Raw genomic sequence first — 20,376 nt, forward strand, 5'->3', positions numbered from 1 at the left:
CACTGAGGAAATTGGTGAAGAAACAATCCCCATCTCTGATGAAAATCAAGAAGATGCTCCTGAGGAAATTGCACCAGAACCACTTCCTCAGCCCAGACGAAATCCTCAACCAGCTCATCCGAGGATTGCAAATGAAGTAGAACTTGACAAAATCCTCAACGACATCAACGCGCCAGGTCCTCTCACTCGCTCAAAAGCTTCACACTTAGTTAAATTTTGTGGGTATTTTTCCTTTGTATCCATCACAGAACCCTCAAAAGTTGTTGAGGCTTTTCTGGAACCGGAGTGGTTCCAAGTTATGCAAGACGAACTTCTTCAATTCAATCTGAATGACGTATGGGAGCTCGTCAAACGACCAGATCCTCGCAAGCACAACATCATCGGAACCAAGTGGATTTTCCGAAACAAGCAAGATGAGGACGGTCAAGTGGTGAGGAACAAGGCACGACTTGTAGCCCAAGGCTACACCCAGACTGAAGGAATAGATTTCGATGAAACTTTTGCACCTGTTGCTAGACTTGAAGCTATTCGAATACTATTTGCTTATGCTAATCATCATAACATCATCTTATACCAAATGGATGTGAAAAGTGCATTCCTCAATGGTAAGCTTGAGGAAGAAGTATATGTTGCTCAGCCCCCAGGTTTTGAGGATCCAAAGAATCCAGACAAAGTCTTGAGACTCAAAAAGGCTCTTTATGGTCTCAAGCAAGCCCCTCGGGCATGGTATGATACACTGAAGGAATTCCTCATGAAGAAAGGCTTCAAACCTGGTTCACTCGATCCAACTCTTTTCACTAAATCCTATGATAATGAGCTATTTGTGTGTCAAATATATGTCGATGATATCATATTTGGCTGTACTGACAAACGATACAGTGATGAATTTGCTTACATGATGAGTGAAGAATATCAGATGTCTATGATGGGGGAGCTGAAATTCTTCTTAGGTCTTCAAATTCGTCAACAACGCAATGAAATCTTCATATCACAGGAGAAATACCTCAAGGATGTTCTGAGGAAATTCGACATGCATGAATGCAAGGGTGCCAAGACTCCAATGCCTACCAACGGCCACCTCGGTACTGATGAAAATGGTAAAGATTTCGATCAGCAGGTATATCGCTCTATGATTGGCTCTTTATTATATCTATGTGCATCTAGGCCAGATATAATGCTTAGTGTTTGCATGTGTGCACGTTTTAAGCAAAACCGAAGGAATCACACCATAAGGCTGTGAAGCATATTCTTCGATACTTAGCTCACACACCAACACTAGGATTATGGTATCCCAAGGGCTCAAATCTTCATCTGGTAGGGTATTCTGTTTCTGACTATGCTGGTGACCGTGTGGATCGCAAGTCAACTTCTAGCACATGCCATTTCCTCGGAAATCACTAGTTTGCTGGTCCTCGAAGAAGCAGAACTGCGTATCACTCTCCACTGCCGAAGCTGAGTACATTGCTGCTGGTTCATGCTGTGCTCAATTACTATGGATGAAGCAAACCCTCAAGGACTACGGCATCAACATGAAGAATGTGCCTCTCTACTACGACAATGAGAGTGCAATCAAGATTGTATACAACCCAGTACAACACTCGAAGACCAAGCACATCCAGATTCGTCATCATTTTCTTCGGGATCATGTTCTCAAGGGCAATATCCTCATCGACCATGTGAAGACTGATGATCAACTGACAGATATCTTCACTAAGCCCTTGGATGAGAAAAGGTTTTGCAAGTTGCGGTGTGAGCTAAATATCTTAGAATCTTCAAATGTTTTGTAAAAACATGCACACATCCTAACACTTATGCAAAATTGATGACTTAGATGTGCAACACATGATGAATCGATTTTCTTCAACTGATGAAGAATATCACTCTGAATGTGAAGAAATCAACGATGAAATTGATTCTCAGGGCCCTACGACAATTGTACGCGGCGTCTGTAATCAACATTCTTATATGCTGGGTCACGCCACCGCCCAATGTGAAATTTCTCAAGTTGATTTTATTCAAATGTTCCATTTCCTCAAAATGTGTTTTTCTTCAAAACAGTGTTCTTCATTGTGACGATTTATCACAAAATCTTTAAAAACACTTGATGACTTTCATTTGACTAGATAGACTATGATTTCAAGTCCTCAACATCATTCACTTATAGCTATTTTTTCAAGTTGATATTTCTTCTAAGTGAATGTGATCGGACCCTACTTTCCCTCTATGCTATTCTCATCCAGTCTATTCGATTCTTCATATGCGTTCTACTTGAAACTTTGTTCAAAATCCTCACTGCGTCTTTGTCAGCTGATGATTTTGTAACAAAAATCCTCAAATCTTCAAAAATTGTTTCTTTAATGCATAGTAACTGAACCCCACTTCCCACGTTCGGATAACCACGATCTCCACTATCTCCACCGCCTTGTTCGGGAACTACACGTGTCCTGCGGAGACGTAGAGGCAGGGGTTGTTTGGTCCGAAATCTTCGCGCCAACGGTAATTGTCTGGCTATAAATATGTTCTTATCCCCCTCGCAAACTCTTCTTCGCCCCATCGCTCTCCTGCTACAGCAAAAAACACCGAACCCTAGCGCCACCGCTGGAAGTCTCGTCGCCGGTGAGGAAGAGCTTCACTGCCTCGACTTCTCTGTCGCCGGAATCACGTCGGAGTCAGACCATCTTCGTCCGCCGCTGCCGTAGACGTCCTCTGTCGCCGGGTTAGGGCGCATTGGACATGCGACCGAAGAGCTTCTCTACACACCTTTTCTGTGTTCTTCGTGCGCACCTTCCAGGGTAAATAAAATCCCATTTTTACTGCAAGTTAGATCTACTATTTTACATCTCCTATGTGAAATATGTTCTTCCTCAAGAGTCGATATGCACTTGATTCCTCAAACACTGTCTATCACCACACCATTGATGAACTTCACTAAGCATCTAAGATTTTCACGAGATTCCTCAATTGTGCAAATTTTCGGATCTGTACAACTCTGGAACCCAAGAACAGTATGCTTAGGCAAATTCCTCAACCACTAGTTATATTCCTCACCTGTCAAACTTTTTCATTTTCTTCAAATCTGAGAACGCATATGACCTCTCCAAATTCTTGCAACTATACTCTGTTCACAGGTACACACATGTCAGCTGATGAATCTCTCGGTTCTCATCATATTAACTCATTTGCAGCGTTTCTTGAAGAAAATCTTCAAGTCTCATCAGAATCCTCAAGAGTTCAATCTCATCAGCAAAATCCTCAGCTGAAGAAAATGGAGGATGACAGAAAGCAGAAGGGAGGAAAGAAACTTGAACAGAACACGGATGTGGATATCCCTGAGGATATTTACTTGGACTATTGTACACCTGATGAAAATGAAATAATGGCCAAGAGAAAGATTCGGCTGCAGAAGATAGAACGCCGATGGGCTAAGGAATGGAATGAATACATGTTTGTAACTGCCAAATATGCGAAGAAATTCGCCCTAAAGCCTCGTGGCAAACGGGCCCCACTTGATGCTCATCAAGTAGCACATCCCTCAAGCCTCAAGACCCTTGATGACTATCCAGATGAGAAGGAAAAGCATCTGGCTAAGCTCAAGAAGCAGGCAGATGCTGCAGTGAGGAAATTCAATGAATCCTCAGGTGCTGCCTCAGCTGCAGCTACTTCCTCTGTCGCTGAGACCTCTGGTTCAGCAATTCCTCAACCACAGTCTGTGCCGTCAAAGCCAAGGGCTCCAAAGCCTCAAGAGAAGTCTGCTCAGGCATCAGTTACAAAACCCTCAACGCCAAAACCCTCAGCTTCAAAATCCTCAGCACCACCACCAAAGCCTCAAGAGACACCAGTACAGAAGCAAGTCATGAAGCCAATGACCGCCACCTCCAGCTCCTCACTCCCAGCTGCAACCAGCTCGGAGACAAAGTCTTCACCACCTCCGGTGAAGACTCAGGTGTCTGCTGAAAGAGCAACTCTGCCGAGCCCCAACAAAATCATCACCATCCCGTCTGCATCAGAGGGCAGTGATGAATATGATTATCAAACCCTGCAAGCCATAATTAGAAACAAGCAGGAAAGGGTAGCTCAAGCATCAGGCAGCGCCATTCCTCTGGCCATGGACCCTAAGGTCCTCCTAGACTACATCAACATCTGGTATGAGGACCCAAACACTCCGCTTGATGATTTGAAACTTCCCCCTGGCATCCGCCACATGGTGGCCACTTTCATCAATGAAGCCAAGTGGAAAGAACAGCAGGCCAAGCAGGCCAAGGTTGCGAAGCTTAAAAAGGAGAAATTTCTCAAGCAGAATCTCCTCAGCTTGACGCCTGATGCACTGGTCTCAACACAGGCTGAGCTGAAGAATTTGACTGACAAGTACTCCAAGCTGTCAGATCGTAAGAGTCTCAAGAGCAATTTCATCAAGCTGACCACTAAAGTTGCTGATGACTACAACAAGAAGGCTGCACCTCCAGAACCAACTCCCCAGTCTCTTGATTGAAGAGCCAACAGATGAATCTCCTCAAGCTGAGGAAACTCCTCAAGCTGAGTAAATACACCAAGAAAGCCGTGTGGATGTACCGGCCATTGAAGAAATCACCATGGAAGATCCAGCTGATGAACCTGCTGCAGATGATGAGACTGCCCCTGACCCAGCTGCTTCATCAAAGCAAGCTGATGACTGTACTCCAGCTGGTTCCTCAAAGCCAGCTGAAGAATCTGTCGAGAGAACCCCTTCACCAAAAGCTTCAAAGGTGAAGAAGATAACTCCGTCTGCATCAGACGTGAAGAAAACAAAGGTTGCTGAGAAGGAAACCAAAAAGAGAAATGCCTCCTCAGCAGAAGAAAAAACAGAGGCCAAGCGCCTCAAAGCGCTTGAAGACACTGCTCCACTGGACCCTGTGCCCCTAAATGTCGCTCCATCTTATGAAATGGTCATCCTTGATGATCAAGCGAAAGGGACAGATGAGGAAATGAAGGATGCCACCTCTGAGGAACACACTGACGAAGAAATTCGTATTGACGACAGTCCTCAGCCCTTCATTCCTCAGAAAGACACTGATCAAGGATCAGCTGCACCAGCTGATGAAACTGCCTCTGTCACCAAGCCAGCTAAGGAAGAACAAACTGAAATTCCTTAAGCTGATGAAATTCAAAGCTCTGAGAAAAATCCTCAAGATGAGGAACAGGCTGACCCAACTCCTCCACCTAAGCAAGATGAACCTATTCCTCATCCTGATGCACAACCAGAGCAAGCCCCTCAGCCTGACGCCCAGCCAGAGCCATCTCCTCAGCCTGAAGCCCCAGCTGATGAAATTCCTCACCCTGAGGAAGATGCTGAGGAAAATGCACCTGATCAAGACAATGCCTTCGTCATGCTCAACCCCGAGACTACAATTGTTGTCTCCCCTACTGTTCCTCAGCAAAATCTTCAGCCAGTTCAGCGTCGGCCATTCTCCAAGCGACCACAGTTTCAAAAGGAGAATTTCTTTGAAGAACGCATGTACTTCATTGGAGAGAACCCCTATGACAAGCCTCAAATGAGGCATCTGAAGTTTTGGACTAGGACACAGCTGAGTTACTATGCCTCTGTGCTGTGTGGAAGAAACAAGATATTCCAGCACAAACATATTCCTCACGTTGAACTTGAAGCTATACCGTGCCTAGAGCGAATCCTAAATGTACTCCATGATGCTGGTTTGCTGCCAATGTGCTCCGACATCTCTAACTGGAACAGTGAGCTCATTATTCAGTTCTATGCCACTCTTCACATCTCTGGCAACCCTGAAGACATTAACACTTGGGTGTTTGACTAGATGACACAAAACACTCACTACAAGGCTCCTGCTACTGAGATCCTCCGTGAACTGCATGTACCAATTCCCTTAGAGGAGGCTGTGAAGCTTTATGGTGAGCGTGAGCTGCCCAACGGGATGATGGAAGTCCTCATGAAGCCTTTGGCTTAAGGAAAATCACTGAGAAAAACATTCCTCGTCCACGAGCTCAAATATACACCAAGGTTTGTCTACATAATCCTCTGCAGTGTGCTCGCGCCGATCAAAGGCCATGATGATGAAGAAGATGTCGTAGGCCTCCTGAAGAATATCCTCTTCAACATCATCCATGGTATTCCTATCAACATCCATGATTTCTTCTTGAGGACTTTGGCCGACAATGTTATGTGTCCATTTGATCACAAGATATATGCCTCATGGATCATGAGATTCATCAGGACAAGGATAGGCATCAACTTCCACGCTGATTGCCAAAACCATGTTGGTTATATGCCTCCTATCCGGGTCAACAAGAAGACTTTCGAGCCCATTGAAGGAAAAGGCAAATCAGTGATTGAAGAAGGCAGTAAGCCCCTTGATGGCCACTTCAGAGAGCCAGAAGCTTATTCTTCATGGGATGATACTGAGACTCGTCCGGCAAGCCTCGTTCCTGATACTGAGACTCGTCTGGAAAGTGTTGGAAATATGCCCTAGAGGCAATAATAAATTAGTTATTATTATATTTCTTTGTTCATGATAATCGTTTATTATCCATGCTATAATTGTATTGATTGGAAACACAATACTTGTGTGGATACATAGACAAAAAACTGTCCCTAGTAAGCCTCTAGTTGACTAGCTCGTTGATCAAAGATGGTCAAGGTTTCCTGGCCATAGGCAAGTGTTGTCACTTGATAACGGGATCACATCATTAGGAGAATCATGTGATGGACTAGACCCAAACTAATAGACGTAGCATGTTGATCGTGTCATTTTGTTGCTACTGTTTTATGCGTGTCAAGTATTTATTTCTATGACCATGAGATCATATAACTCACGGACACCGGAGGAATGCTTTGTGTGTATCAAACGTCGCAACGTAACTGGGTGACTATAAAGATGCTCTAGAGGTATCTCCGAAGGTGTTCGTTGAGTTAGTATGGATCGAGACTGGGATTTGTCACTCCGTGTGACGGAGAGGTATCTCGGGGTCCACTCGGTAATACAACATCACACACAAGCCTTGCAAGCAATGTGACTTAGTGTAAGTTGCGGGATCTTGTATTACGGAACGAGTAAAGAGACTTGCCGGTAAACGAGATTAAAATAGGTATGCGGATACTGACGATCGAATCTCGGACAAGTAACATACCGAAGGACAAAGGGAATGACATACGGGATTATACGAATCCTTGGCACTGAGGTTCAAACGATAAGATCTTCGTAGAATATGTAGGATCCAATATGGGCATCCAGGTCCCGCTATTGGATATTGACCGAGGAGTCTCTCGGGTCATGTCTACATAGTTCTCGAACCCGCAGGGTCTGCACGCTTAAGGTTCGACGTTGTTTTATGCGTATTTGAGTTATATGGTTGGTTACCGAATGTTGTTCGGAGTCCCGGATGAGATCACGGAGGAATGGTCCGGAAACGAAGATTGATATATAGGATGACCTCATTTGATTACCAGAAGGTTTTTGGAGTTACCGGGAATGTACCGGGAATGACGAATGGGTTCCGGGAGTTCACCGGGGGGGGGGGGGCAACCCACCCCGGGGAAGCCCATAGGCCTTTGGGGAGACACACCAGCCCTTAGTGGGCTGGTGGGACAGCCCACAAGTGCCCTATGCGCCAAGGAGAAGAAAATCAAGAGAGAAAAAAAAGGAGGAGGTGGGAAGGAAGGGGGACTCCCTCCCACCAAACCTAGTCCAACTCGGTTTGGGGGGGGAGAGAACTCCCCCTTGGACTCGGCCGACCCCCTTGGGGCTCCTTGAGCCCCAAGGCAAGGTCCCCTCCCTCCCACCTATATGTACGGAGGTTTTAGGGCTGATTTGAGACGACTTTTCCACGGCAGCCCGACCACATACCTCCACGGTTTTTCCTCTAGATCGCGTTTCTGCGGAGCTCGGGCGAAGCCCTGCTGAGACATGGTCATCACCAACCTCCGGAGCACCGTCACGCTGCCGGAGAACTCTTCTACCTCTCCGTCTCTCTTGCTGGATCAAGAAGGCCGAGATCATCGTTGAGCTGTACGTGTGCTGAACGCGGAGGTGCCGTCCGTTCGGTACTAGATCGTGGGACTGATCGCGGGATTGTTCGCGGGGCGGATCGAGGGACGTTAGGACGTTCCACTACATCAACTGCGTTCTCTAACGCTTCTGCTGTACGATCTACAAGGGTACGTAGATCACTCATCCCCTCTCGTAGATGGACATCACCATGATAGGTCTTCGTGCGCGTAGGAAAATTTTTGTTTCCCATGCGACGTTCCCCAACAGTGGCATCATGAGCTAGGTTCATGCGTAGATGTCTTCTCGAGTAGAACACAAAAGTTTATGTGGGCGGTGATGTGCGTTTTGCTGCCCTCCTTAGTCTTTTCTTGATTCCGCGGTATTGTTGGATTGAAGCGGCTTGGACCGACATTACTCGTACGCTTACGAGAGACTGGTTTCATCGTTACGAGTAACCCCCTTTGCTCAAAGATGACTGGCAAGTGTCGGTTTCTCCAACTTTAGTTGAATCGGATTTGACCGAGAAGGTCCTTGGATGAGGTTAAATAGCAACTCATATATCTCCGTTGTGGTGTTTGCGTAAGTAAGATGCGATCCTACTAGATACCCTTGGTCACCACGTAAAACATGCAACAACAAAATTAGAGGACGTCTAACTTGTTTTTGCAGGGTATGCTTGTGATGTGATATGGCCAACGATGTGATGTGATATATTGGATGTATGAGATGATCATGTTGTAATAGAAATATCGACTTGCACGTCGATGGTACGGCAACCGGCAGGAGCCATAGGGTTGTCTTTATACTAACGTTTGTGCTTGCAGATGCGTTTACTATTTTGCTAGGATGTAGCTTTAGTAGTAATAGCATGAGTAGCACGACAACCCCGATGGCAACACGTTGATGGATGATCATGGTGTGGCGCCGGTGACAAGAAGATCGTGCCGGTGCTTTGGTGATGGAGATCAAGAAGCACGTGATGATGGCCATATCATGTCACTTATGAATTGCATGTGATGTTAATCCTTTTATGCACCTTATTTTGCTTAGAACGATGGTAGCATTATGAGGTGATCTCTCACTAAAATTTCAAGACGAAATTGTGTTCTCCCCGACTGTGCATCGTTGCTACAATTCGTCGTTTCGAGACACCACGTGATGATCGGGTGTGATAGACTCAACGTTCACATACAACGGGTGCAAAACAGTTGCGCACGTGGAACACTCGGGTTAAGCTTGACGAGCCTAGCATGTGCAGACATGGCCTCGGAACACATGAGACCGAAAGGTCGATCATGAATCATATAGATGATATGATTAGCATAGGGATGCTTACCACTGAAACTATACTCAACTCACGTGATGATCGGACTTGGGATAGTGTAAGTGGATCATGAACCACTCAAATGACTAGAGAGATGTACTTTTTGAGTGGGAGTTTAGCATATAATTTTATTAAGTTAAACTCTAATTATCTTGAACATAGTCTAAAGTCCACTTTGAATATATTTGTGTTGTAGATCATGGCTCACGCCACAGTCATCCTGAATTTTAATACGTTCCTAGAGAAAGCTAAATTGAAAGATGATGGAAGCAACTTTGTAGACTAGGCTCGTAATCTTAAGCTAATCTTACAAGCTGGGAAGAAGGATTATGTCCTTAATGCTGCGCTAGGAGATGAACCACCCGCTACGGCTGATCAGGATGTTAAGAACGCTTTGTTAGCACGTAAGGAGGACTACTCAATAGTTCAATGTGCAGTCTTGTATGGCTTAGAACCGGGACTTCAACGTCGCTTTGAGCGTCATGGAGCATTTGAGATGTTCCAGGAGTTGAAGTTTATCTTTCAGAAGAACGCCCGGATCGAGAGGTATGAGACCTCCGATAAATTCTATGCTTGCAAGATGGAGGAAAACTCGTCTGTCAGTGAACATGTGCTCAAAATGTCTGGGTACTCAAACCGTCTAGCTGAGCTGGGGATTGAACTCCCGCAAGAGGCTATCACTGACAGAATCCTTCAATCACTGCCGCCAAGCTATAAAGGCTTTGTGTTGAACTACAACATGCAAGGGATGAACAGGTCTCCCGGCGAATTGTTTGCGATGCTAAAAGTCGCAGAGTCTGAACTCCGTAAAGAGCATCAAGTGTTGATGGTGAATCAGACCACTAGTTTCAAGAGAAACGGCAAAGGCAAGAAGGGTAATTCGAAGAAGAGCGGCAAGCCTGTTGCCAATCCGACGAAGAAACCCAAAGCTGGACCTAAGCCTGAAACGGAGTGTTACTATTGCAAGGGTATGGGTCACTCGAAGCGCAATTGCCCCAAGTATTTGGCAGATAAGAAGGCGGCAAAAGAAAAATCAGGTATATTTGATATACATGTTATTGATGTGTACTTAACCGGCTCTCGTAGTAGTGCCTGCTCATATTTGCAACTCGAAACAGGAACTGCGGAATAGACGAAGGCTGGCGAAAGATGAAGTGATGATGCGCGTAGGAAATGGTTCCAAGGTTGATGCAATCGCCGTCGGCACAGTTTCACTTCAGTTACCATCAGGATTAGTGATGAACTTAAATCATTGTTATTTAGTGCCTACGTTGAGCATGAACATTATATCTGGATCTTGTTTATTGCGAGACGGTTACTCTTTTAAGTCAGAGAATAATGGTTGTTCTATTTCTATGAGTAACATCTTTTATGGTCATGCACCGAATGTGAGAGGATTGTTCATATTGAATCTTGATAACGATACGCATATACATAGCATTGAGACCAAAAGAGTTAGAGTAAACAATGATAGCGCCATATTTATATGGCACTGCCGCTTGGGTCATATTGGTGTAAAACGCATGAAGAAACTCCATGCTGATGGACTTTTGGAGTCACTTGACTTTGATTCACTTGACACGTGCGAACCATGCCTCATGGGCAAGATGACTAAGACTCCGTTCTCCGGAACAATGGAGCGTGAAAGTGACTTGTTGGAAATCATACATACCGATGTGTGTGGTCCAATGAGCGTGGAGGCACGCGGCGGATATCGTTATTTTCTCACCTTCACTGACGATTTGAGTAGGTATGGTTATGTCTACTTGATGAAGCACAAGTCTGAAACATTTGAAAAGTTCAAGCAATTTCAGAGTGAAGTGGAAAATCATCGTAACAAGAAGATCAAGTTCCTACGGTCTGATCGTGGGGGTGAATATCTGAGTTTCGAGTTTGGTGATCATTTAAGAAAATGTGGAACTGTTTCACAGTTAACACCGCCTGGAACACCACAGCGTAATGGTGTGTCCGAACGTCGTAATCATACTTTGTTAGAGATGGTGCGATCTATGATGTCTCTTACTGATTTGCCGTTGTCATTTTGGGGTTATGCATTAGAAACAACTGCATTCACTTTAAATAGGGCACCATCAAAATCCGTTGAGACGACACCATACGAACTGTGGTATGGCAAAAAGCCGAAGTTGTCGTTTCTTAAAGTTTGGGGATGTGATGCTTATGTCAAAAAGCTTTAGCCTGAAAAGCTGGAACCCAAAGCGGAAAAGTGCGTCTTCATAGGTTACCCAAAAGAGACAGTTGGGTACACCTTCTATCTCAAATCCGAGGGCAAAGTGTTTGTTGCTAAGAACGGAGCTTTTCTCGAGAAGGAGTTTCTCTCGAGAGAATTGAGTGGGAGGAAGATAGAACTTGACGAGGTTGTCGAACCTCTCATCCCTCTGGATGGTGGCGCAGGGCAAGGGGAAACCTCTGTCGTTGCGACGCCGGTTGAGGAGGAAGTTAATGATGATGATCATGAAACTCCAGTTCAAGTTTCTGTTGAACCACGCAGGTCGACGAGATCACGTGGTGCTCCAGAGTGGTACGGTAATCCCGTCTTATCAATCATGTTGTTAGACAACAATGAACCTGCAAATTATGAAGAAGCAATGGTGGGCCCAGATTCCAACAAATGGCTAGAAGCCATGAAGTCCGAGATAGGATCCATGTATGAGAACAAAGTATGGACTTTGGAGATACTACCTGAGGGCCGCAAGGCTATTCAGAACAAATGGATCTTTAAGAAGAAGACGGACGCTGACGGCAATGTGACCGTTTATAAAGCTCGACTTGTGGCAAAGGGTTTTTCACAAGTTCCAGGAGCTGACTACGATGAGACTTTCTCACCCGTAGCGATGCTTAAGTCCGTCATAATCATGTTAGCAATAGCTGCATTTTTCGATTATGAAATATGGCACGTGGATGTCAAAACGGCATTCCTTAACGGTTTCCTTAAGGAAGAGTTGTATATGATGCAACCCGAAGGTTTTGTCGATCCTAAGAATGCTAACAAAGTGTGCAAGCTCCAGCGATCCATTTATGGACTGGTGCAAGCATCTCGGAGTTGGAACAAACGCTTTGATGAGGTGATCAAAGCATTTGGGTTTATACAAGTGGTTGGAGAATCTTGTATTTACAAGAAAGTGAGTGGGAGCTCTGTGGCGTTTCTAATATTATATGTGGATGACATATTACTGATTGAAAACAACGTAGAGCTTTTGGAGAGCATAAAAGGTTACTTGAATAAAAGTTTCTCTATGAAGGACCTAGGAGAAGCTGCTTACATTCTAGGCATTAAGATCTATAGGGATAGATCAAAACGCGTGATAGGACTTTCACAAAGCACATACCTTGATAAAGTTTTGAAGAGGTTCAAAATGGAACAGTCCAAGAAAGGGTTCTTGCCAGTTTTACAAGGTACGAGATTGAGTAAGACTCAGTGCCCAGCAACTGATGAAGATAGAGAGCATATGCGCTCCGTCCCCTATGCTTCATCCATAGGTTCTATCATGTATGCGATGCTGTGCACTGGACCGGATGTTAGCCTGGCCATAAGTATGGCAAGTAGGTTCCAGAGTAATCCAGGAGTGGATCACTCGACAGCGGTCAAGAATATCCTGAAGTACCTGAAAAGGACTAAGGAGATGTTTCTCGTATATGGAGGTGACGAAGAGCTCGCCGTAAAAGGTTACGTCGATGCAAGCTTTGACACAGATCCGTACGACTCTAAGTCGCAAACCGGATGCGTATTTATTCTTAATGGGGGTGCAGTAAGCTGGTGCAGTTCCAAGCAAAGCGTCGTAGCAGATTCTACATGTGAAGCGGAGTACATGGCTGCCTCGGAGGCGGCCAAGGAGGGTGTCTGGATGAAGCAGTTCATGACGGATCTTGGAGTGGTGCCAAGCGCACTGAATCCAATAACCTTGTTCTGTGACAACACTGGTGTCATTGCCTTAGCAAAGGAACCACGGTTTCACAAGAAGACCAGACACATCAAACGACGCTTCAACCTCATCCGCGACTACGTCGAGGAAGAGGACGTAAATATATGCAAAGTGCACACGGATCTGAATGTAGCAGACCCGCTGACTAAACCTCTTCCACGGCCAAAACATGATCGACACCAGAACTGTATGGGTGTTAGATTTATTACAATGTAATTCACATGGTGATGTGAGGGCTAGATTATTGACTCTAGTGCAAGTGGGAGACTGTTGGAATTATGCCTTAGAGGCAATAATAAACATAGTTATTATTATAATTCCTGTATCAAGATAATAGTTTATTATCCATACTATAATTGTATTGAATGAAGACTCATTTACATGTGTGGATACATAGACAAAACACCGTCCCTAGCATGCCTCTAGTTGGCTAGCCAGTTGATCAATGATAGTCAGTGTCTTCTGATTATGAACAAGGTGTTGTTGCTTGATAACTGGATCACGTCATTAGGAGAATCACGTGATGGACTAGACCCAAACTAATAGACATAGCATGTTGATCGTGTCATTTTGTTGCTACTGTTTTCTGCGTGTCAAGTATTTGTTCCTATGACCATGAGATCATATAACTCACTGACACCGGAGGAATGCTTTGTGTGTATCAAACGTCGCAACGTAACTGGGTGACTATAAAGGTGCTCTACAGGTATCTCCGAAGGTGTTAGTTGAGTTAGTATGGATCAAGACTGGGATTTGTCACTCCGTGTGACGGAGAGGTATCTCGGGGCCCACTCGGTAATACAACATCACACACAAGCCTTGCAAGCAATGTAACTTAGTGTAAGTTGCGGGATCTTGTATTACGGAACGAGTAAAGAGACTTGTCGGTAAACGAGATTAAAATAGGTATGCGGATACTGACGATCGAATCTCGGGCAAGTAACATACCGAAGGACAAAGGGAATGACATACGGGATTATACGAATCCTTGGCACTGAGGTTCAAACGATAAGATCTTCGTAGAATATGTAGGATCCAATATGGGCATCCAGGTCCCGCTATTGGATATTGACCGAGGAGTCTCTCGGGTCATGTCTACATAGTTCTCGAACCCGCAGGGTCTGCACGCTTAAGGTTCGACGTTGTTTTATGCGTATTTGAGTTATATGGTTGGTTACCGAATGTTGTTCGGAGTCCCGGATGAGATCACGGACGTCACGAGGGTTTCCGGAATGGTCCGGAAACGAAGATTGATATATAGGATGACCTCATTTGATTACCGGAAGGTTTTCGGAGTTACCGGGAATGTACCGGGAATGACGAATGGGTTCCGGGAGTTCACCGGGGGGGGGGGGGGGAACCCACCCCGGGGAAGCCCATAGGCCTTTGGGGAGACACACCAGCCCTTAGTGGGCTGGTGGGACAGCCCACAAGTGCCCTATGCGCCAAGGAGAAGAAAATCAAGAGAGAACGAAAAAAAAGGAGGAGGTGGGAAGGAAGGGGGACTCCCTCCCACCAAACCTAGTCCAACTCGGTTTGGGGGGGGGGGGGGAGAGTCCTCCCCCTTGGACTCGGCCGACCCCCTTGGGGCTCCTTGAGCCCCAAGGCAAGGTCCCCTCCCTCCCACCTATATATACGGAGGTTTTAGGGCTGATTTGAGATGACTTTTCCACGGCAGCCCGACCACATACCTCCACGGTTTTTCCTCTAGATCGCGTTTCTGCGGAGCTCGGGCGGAGCCCTGCTGAGACAAGGTCATCACCAACCTCCGGAGCGTCGTCACGCTGCCGGAGAACTCTTCTACCTCTCCGTCTCTCTTGCTGGATCAAGAAGGCCGAGATCATCGTCGAGCTGTACGTGTGCTGAACACGGAGGTGCCGTCCGTTCGGTACTAGATCGTGGGACTGATCGCGGGATTGTTCGCGGGGCGGATCGAGGGACGTGAGGACGTTCCACTACATCAACCGCGTTCTCTAACGCTTCTGCTGTACGATCTACAAGGGTACGTAGATCACTCATCCCCTCTCGTAGATGGACATCACCATGATAGGTCTTCGTGCGCGTAGGAAATTTTTTGTTTTCCATGCGACGTTCCCCAACAGGGTTAGGAGGGATTAGGGATGGGTTAGGAGTGTTTTTTATACATAACTCATATTTTCGAATATATGACCGTTGGAGGGTCAAATTAGACCAAAAATTGAATTTTTCCTCTATAAATAGGACTGCCAAGCTCATATATTTCACACACTCAAACATGGACAGCCAAGACAATTTGCAAGACAATACCAACTTCACAATAGCCGATTTTGGTCTTGATGACTTTGATATTGCCATGCCTCCACCGCACATGCCTCCACCACCCATGCAACCACCCATGCAACCACCCTATACCGATCATCCCTCTCTCGAGGCCCTTCCCGATTACCAAGCCGATGGTCAAGGCAATTCTAGTAGTGGGACGGGTTCCTCCACCAGCATGGGTGTGAGAAGAACTCGTCGTAGAACCTCCGACGTGTGGGAATTTTTCGATGAAGAAATATCCATGGTGAACGGTGTGTGGAAGGTGGCGGCACGGTGCAAGAGGTGCCAGAAGGAGCTAACCGCATATGCCAAGGGAGGAACCAAACACGTGAGGAGGCATTTGACTTCCCACAAGAAGGCGGATGCATCGAGCGCGTCGAGCTCGGCATTGCAAACTCATTTCAAGTTCAACACTGACGGTACGGTAAGCAAGAACTATAGATGAGGATGGTATCCCCAAGATTTATGCAAAGTGCAAACAATGCGGTAAGAAGATGGTCGTTGCGGAAAATTCGGGATCCGGCCACCTGAAGAGGCACGTAGCGGCACACGAGAAGGCGAATGCGGACGCGGCCAACGTGGCGGCTCCAGGTGCAGGTGCAATAGTCCCTATTTTTTGGCTATAAAAAGGGATGCCAAATTTCTCATTTCTAACTCCATCTCATTCTAGATTCTACACACACAAACATGGCAAGGCGTCGGCTCTTAATTTGGAATCCTACATTCTACGATGAAGAAAGAGCTATAGACGAGGATGGTATCCCCAAGATTTATGCAAAGTGCAAACAATGCGGTAAGAAGATGGTCGTCGCGGAAAATTTAGGATCCGGCCACCTGAAGAGGCACGTAGCGGCACACGAGAAGGCAGGTGCAAGCAATGCAGGGCAAGTTTGATGATAGCATGTCATGTAATATTGTAATTTAGTATTTGTATTTTTTTTCCTTTCTTTATCTTTTCTTCTTTTTCTATTTCTACTTTCTAGAGAATGACTTGTACTCTTTTACTTCTTTGGGATGGAAGGTTTTAATGAGGCAGGCTCTAATAAAACTCTAGATTTATCCCATATAAGACTGTGTCAAATATTATATATATTTTTTATTTTTTTAGATTTTTTTTCAAATCTGTAAAAAAAAAAAAAAACCAAAACATGCCGCGCGTGCCTCCATCCGTGCCTCGGGCCACCGTGCCTCGGGCCGGCCCGTATACTTGCCGTGCCGTGCTTGAGCCTGGGACGCCGGCACGCGGGCCGGCACGGCACGCTTATTACTCGTGCCCACCCGGGCCGTGTCGTGCCCGGCACGAATAGAACGGGCCGTGCCGGGCCGGCCCGTTTGGCCAGGTATGCTTGGCCTTGGACCATCCGTGCCACCATCCTCCGTCCCAGGCCACATACTGTATGTTCTGGAGATCCAACCACTCTGCCCCACCTAGGGTTCCACTAGACTAGACAGGAAAGGGGGTCGGGAGTCGGTTATGCGCCGCCGCCGCCTGCCGTGTGCCGAGCTCCCACCTCACGCCGTCGCTGTTGCTGTCGGAGGCCTCGAATGAGGATCGAGTGGTGCTTGAGAAGAGGTGACCAAATAAGGGGGAGCTGCAGACCCCAATCGAAGCAGCAGGAGCAGCTCCATTCCGAGCTGCAGCCAGCAATCAAGCGGCTCCACTCCGAGCCGCAGTCCGCAATCGAAGCGACTCCCTTTTTTAGTGTCAATCCGGAATCAAAGCAGTCCTTTCCGGATCACAATCAGAATCAGGCCCTCTTTCGAATTCGGTCTCCGAATTTCCATTGGTGGCGGAACCCCAGCAGCTATATATATATCTGGCCGGCCGGATACCGCGGTACCCTCCAATCGTCCGATGAGACCAATTCTTCTCGCGGCAACTCGTGAGCCTTCAGCTGCCAAATTCACGGCAACCAATTCTTCTCGGATCTACGCGGGAGCCATGGGGGTGAGTTCACTCTCCTCTTGTTCTCCTCAGATAAAAACAGTGAATCATGGTGCAAATTCTGCGTCAAATTTGCATCTTTTTCTTTTTGGCTGGATAAAAGACCCAACTTCGAGACCAGTCGTTAGAAATCAACTCTGATTTGTTTTCCATCGTAAATGCAGAAGGGCAGTCAAGTTGATCGGTTGAGCAACTTGCCCAATGACATTTTGCTCAACATCGTTGACCGGCTTGGAATTGTCGACATCGCAAGAACCAGCTTCCTGTCCAAAAGGTGGAGGCAGATCCCTGCTATGCTCTCAAAAATCGACATCGTAGTTGGTTCCTTTAAGCTGGGAAAAGACAGGTCCAACGCAACGAGTGACGATGTTGTTCGTGCCAATTCCACCACCCTCGAAATAACTAGGAGGATGCTAGAAAACAGGCCCCCAAGTCAATACACCATTGACCTCCTATCTGTGCAATTATTCTTGGGAGATGATGCCATCTCCATTGGACAGACCGTGGCCAACACTATGGCAACACAAAAGGTTGGTTCGTCCGAGTTCACGATTTTGACGGACAAGGATGGTAGGAAAGGCTGCACCTATGATGATTTGGTTGCTTATGGGAGGCAGCTCAGGTCATTTGTTGATGCTTGCCCGGTCGCATTTGGTGGTCTCACACGCCTCAAGCTGGAGCATTTGACGCTGGCTCAACCAGATTTCCCAGAAATATTTGGTATATGTAAGAGGCTGGAGTTCCTCCACTTGTTCAACTGTGACGTGGAGATCTCGTCTTCTCTACAAGTGGAACACCCTCAACTCAGCCAACTTGAGATTATCAACTGCAGATTTGAGGGTGGTGTTGATCTGAAATGGCTCCCAAAGCTTGCACTGCTGACTTTTAAAGGCTGGCTCTCACAGGAGGATCCGTTTTGCGTTGGTCATGCCCCACTGCTTGAGAGTGTGAGCATCTCTAATATTGGTCTTTCGTACCACAAGATGCTCAAGTTAAGTGAGATCCTTGGCAAAGCAACCATAAGTGATCTGCATCTCAATTTTAGAAGCGAAAAGGTTTGCGAGGATAACCTCTTGGTCATGCTAATTTTCCTTGTTCATGTTGTCAAGATGTTCAAATCTTAAGTGTGCTGAACATATTGCGTTTGTCTTCATCTATGCAGATTTGGGTTAAACCAGAAGGTCCAAAACAATTGCGGCAGGTGTTTCATTCACTGAAGGTCGTTACTTTGGATCACATTTCTGAAGAATGTGATCTGGCTTGGACCTTGTTCATTCTCCAAGGCGCACCCTTCCTTAAGGAGCTGTGCATACAGGTAAACTATTTGTAGCTAATCGTCAAAGCTCTTGTTAAAGTTGCAAAAGGTGATGCTGTCCGGTTTCAAATATGCTGCGGACAGTTTAAATGCTCGAGTGACCGCCCAAGTTTGTTCCTTGTAAGAACATCTTTTGATGCTTTAGTTTTTGCCCAATGGAATGCAGGTGTGGGATAACGTACGCGAAATGATAAGAGACGAGGAAGAGAGGAAGAAGCATGCATTTAGCGAGGAGAAGAAGGACAAAGGCGCAGAGTGGGAAGGACTTGCATCTGATTTCAAGCACCACAATCTAACAGTGCTAAGGATTTATGGGTTTCAAGCAGAATGCAAGTTCTTTGAATTTATTAGAAGTGTGATGGAAGCTGCAGTTGATCTCGAAGGCATATACCTGCATAACAGGGTATTGTGTAAGACGCGCAATTTCATGGTTCCAAGTAGTTCCAAATATCCGCGGACATACAAGCAGAAGATGTCGGTGAGGAACAAAATCTACAAGGGCAATTGCTGGATGGTTGGGATACACTTCCCAGGCTGAAGTGCCGAGGTGCTGGAGGGATCAAGCTTGTTGTTGGCATGCTCGCCTTAAGGGATCAACTTGCTAGGTTGATGATCTGAGGTTGCAGCAATAATCGAGTTTGTTTGGTGTTTATGCTCCCCTTAAGGGATAGGCAATGTGGTTGGCAGAGTCGAGGTCACTGCATTATCAAGTTTGTTGTTAGTATGCTCCCCTTGTCTGAAGTCTCTACCCAATTGTGCTGTGTTAACTGATTATCTTGTACCGTACTAGCATTTGTTATTACTTAGAGCAGCGAATATGGTGTATTTTGTAATGTAAGTTAAGTTCACTCCTACTAGCATTTGTTGTCATTTAGAGCAGTAACTATGGTGGTGTATTTTTTAAAGGGGGTTGCTGGTAATTTATGATTCATCCTTTCTTGCCTATAGTTGTGTTGTGCTAGCCGATTATTATCTTGAAGGCTAGAGGCATGTGATTGTTTTATTATGTATGTTCAGTTTTGCCCCTGCTAAAGCCTACGACCAGGGAGTGTTGGAACATTCTGTCGTGGTATTATGAAACAGAATAGTGACTAAAGTTGGGGAGGGTTTTGAGTTTCTTATACGTTGAGACTTGCAATGTTTTTTTAGCGCCCCGTAAAAAAAAACCTTTTTCCTTATTTTTCTGTTAATTTTTCCGTCTTCAATTTCGGTATGAATAATATGCTGTCACTAGCTGGTAGTTGTTCCCTTATGTTTGTGTCAAATATTTAACTGCACGCGGAACTGAAAACTGATGGCCAGCTAGATGGGGGCGATTCACACTACCTGATGGTGACTAAAGTTGGCGAGGGTTTTGGGAAGTTCAGGTTTGAGTTTTTCCGCAGCTTAGGAAGGTTCTAGAAGGTTTTTTTATCCAGGTTTTCATTTTGTTTTTTTCTGTCCTTCTCTCTATCAGTTTTTTTTTCTTTTTTATGTTTTTTTATCTATTTCCCATACTTATTTTCCCTTTCCTTTTTCTTTCTTTTTCCGTTTTACTTTACCTTTCTTTCCTTTTC

At 45.7% G+C, this 20,376-nt stretch overlaps 1 protein-coding gene across 1 annotated transcript; it reads left to right on the forward strand.

Moving 5' to 3' along the window:
- Positions 1 to 16,975: 16,975 nt before the first annotated feature.
- Positions 16,976 to 19,763, forward strand: LOC123401632. Its single transcript, XM_045095468.1, has 4 exons — positions 16,976 to 17,508; positions 17,670 to 18,560; positions 18,668 to 18,820; positions 18,987 to 19,763. The coding sequence occupies exons 1-4, from the start codon at positions 17,416 to 17,418 to the stop codon at positions 19,356 to 19,358; spliced, it is 1,509 nt and encodes a 502-aa protein (XP_044951403.1). The 5' UTR covers positions 16,976 to 17,415; the 3' UTR covers positions 19,359 to 19,763.
- Positions 19,764 to 20,376: the final 613 nt, after the last annotated feature.

Source organism: Hordeum vulgare, chromosome 6H (assembly GCF_904849725.1).
Source record: "Hordeum vulgare subsp. vulgare chromosome 6H, MorexV3_pseudomolecules_assembly, whole genome shotgun sequence".
Lineage (NCBI taxonomy): Eukaryota > Viridiplantae > Streptophyta > Magnoliopsida > Poales > Poaceae > Hordeum > Hordeum vulgare.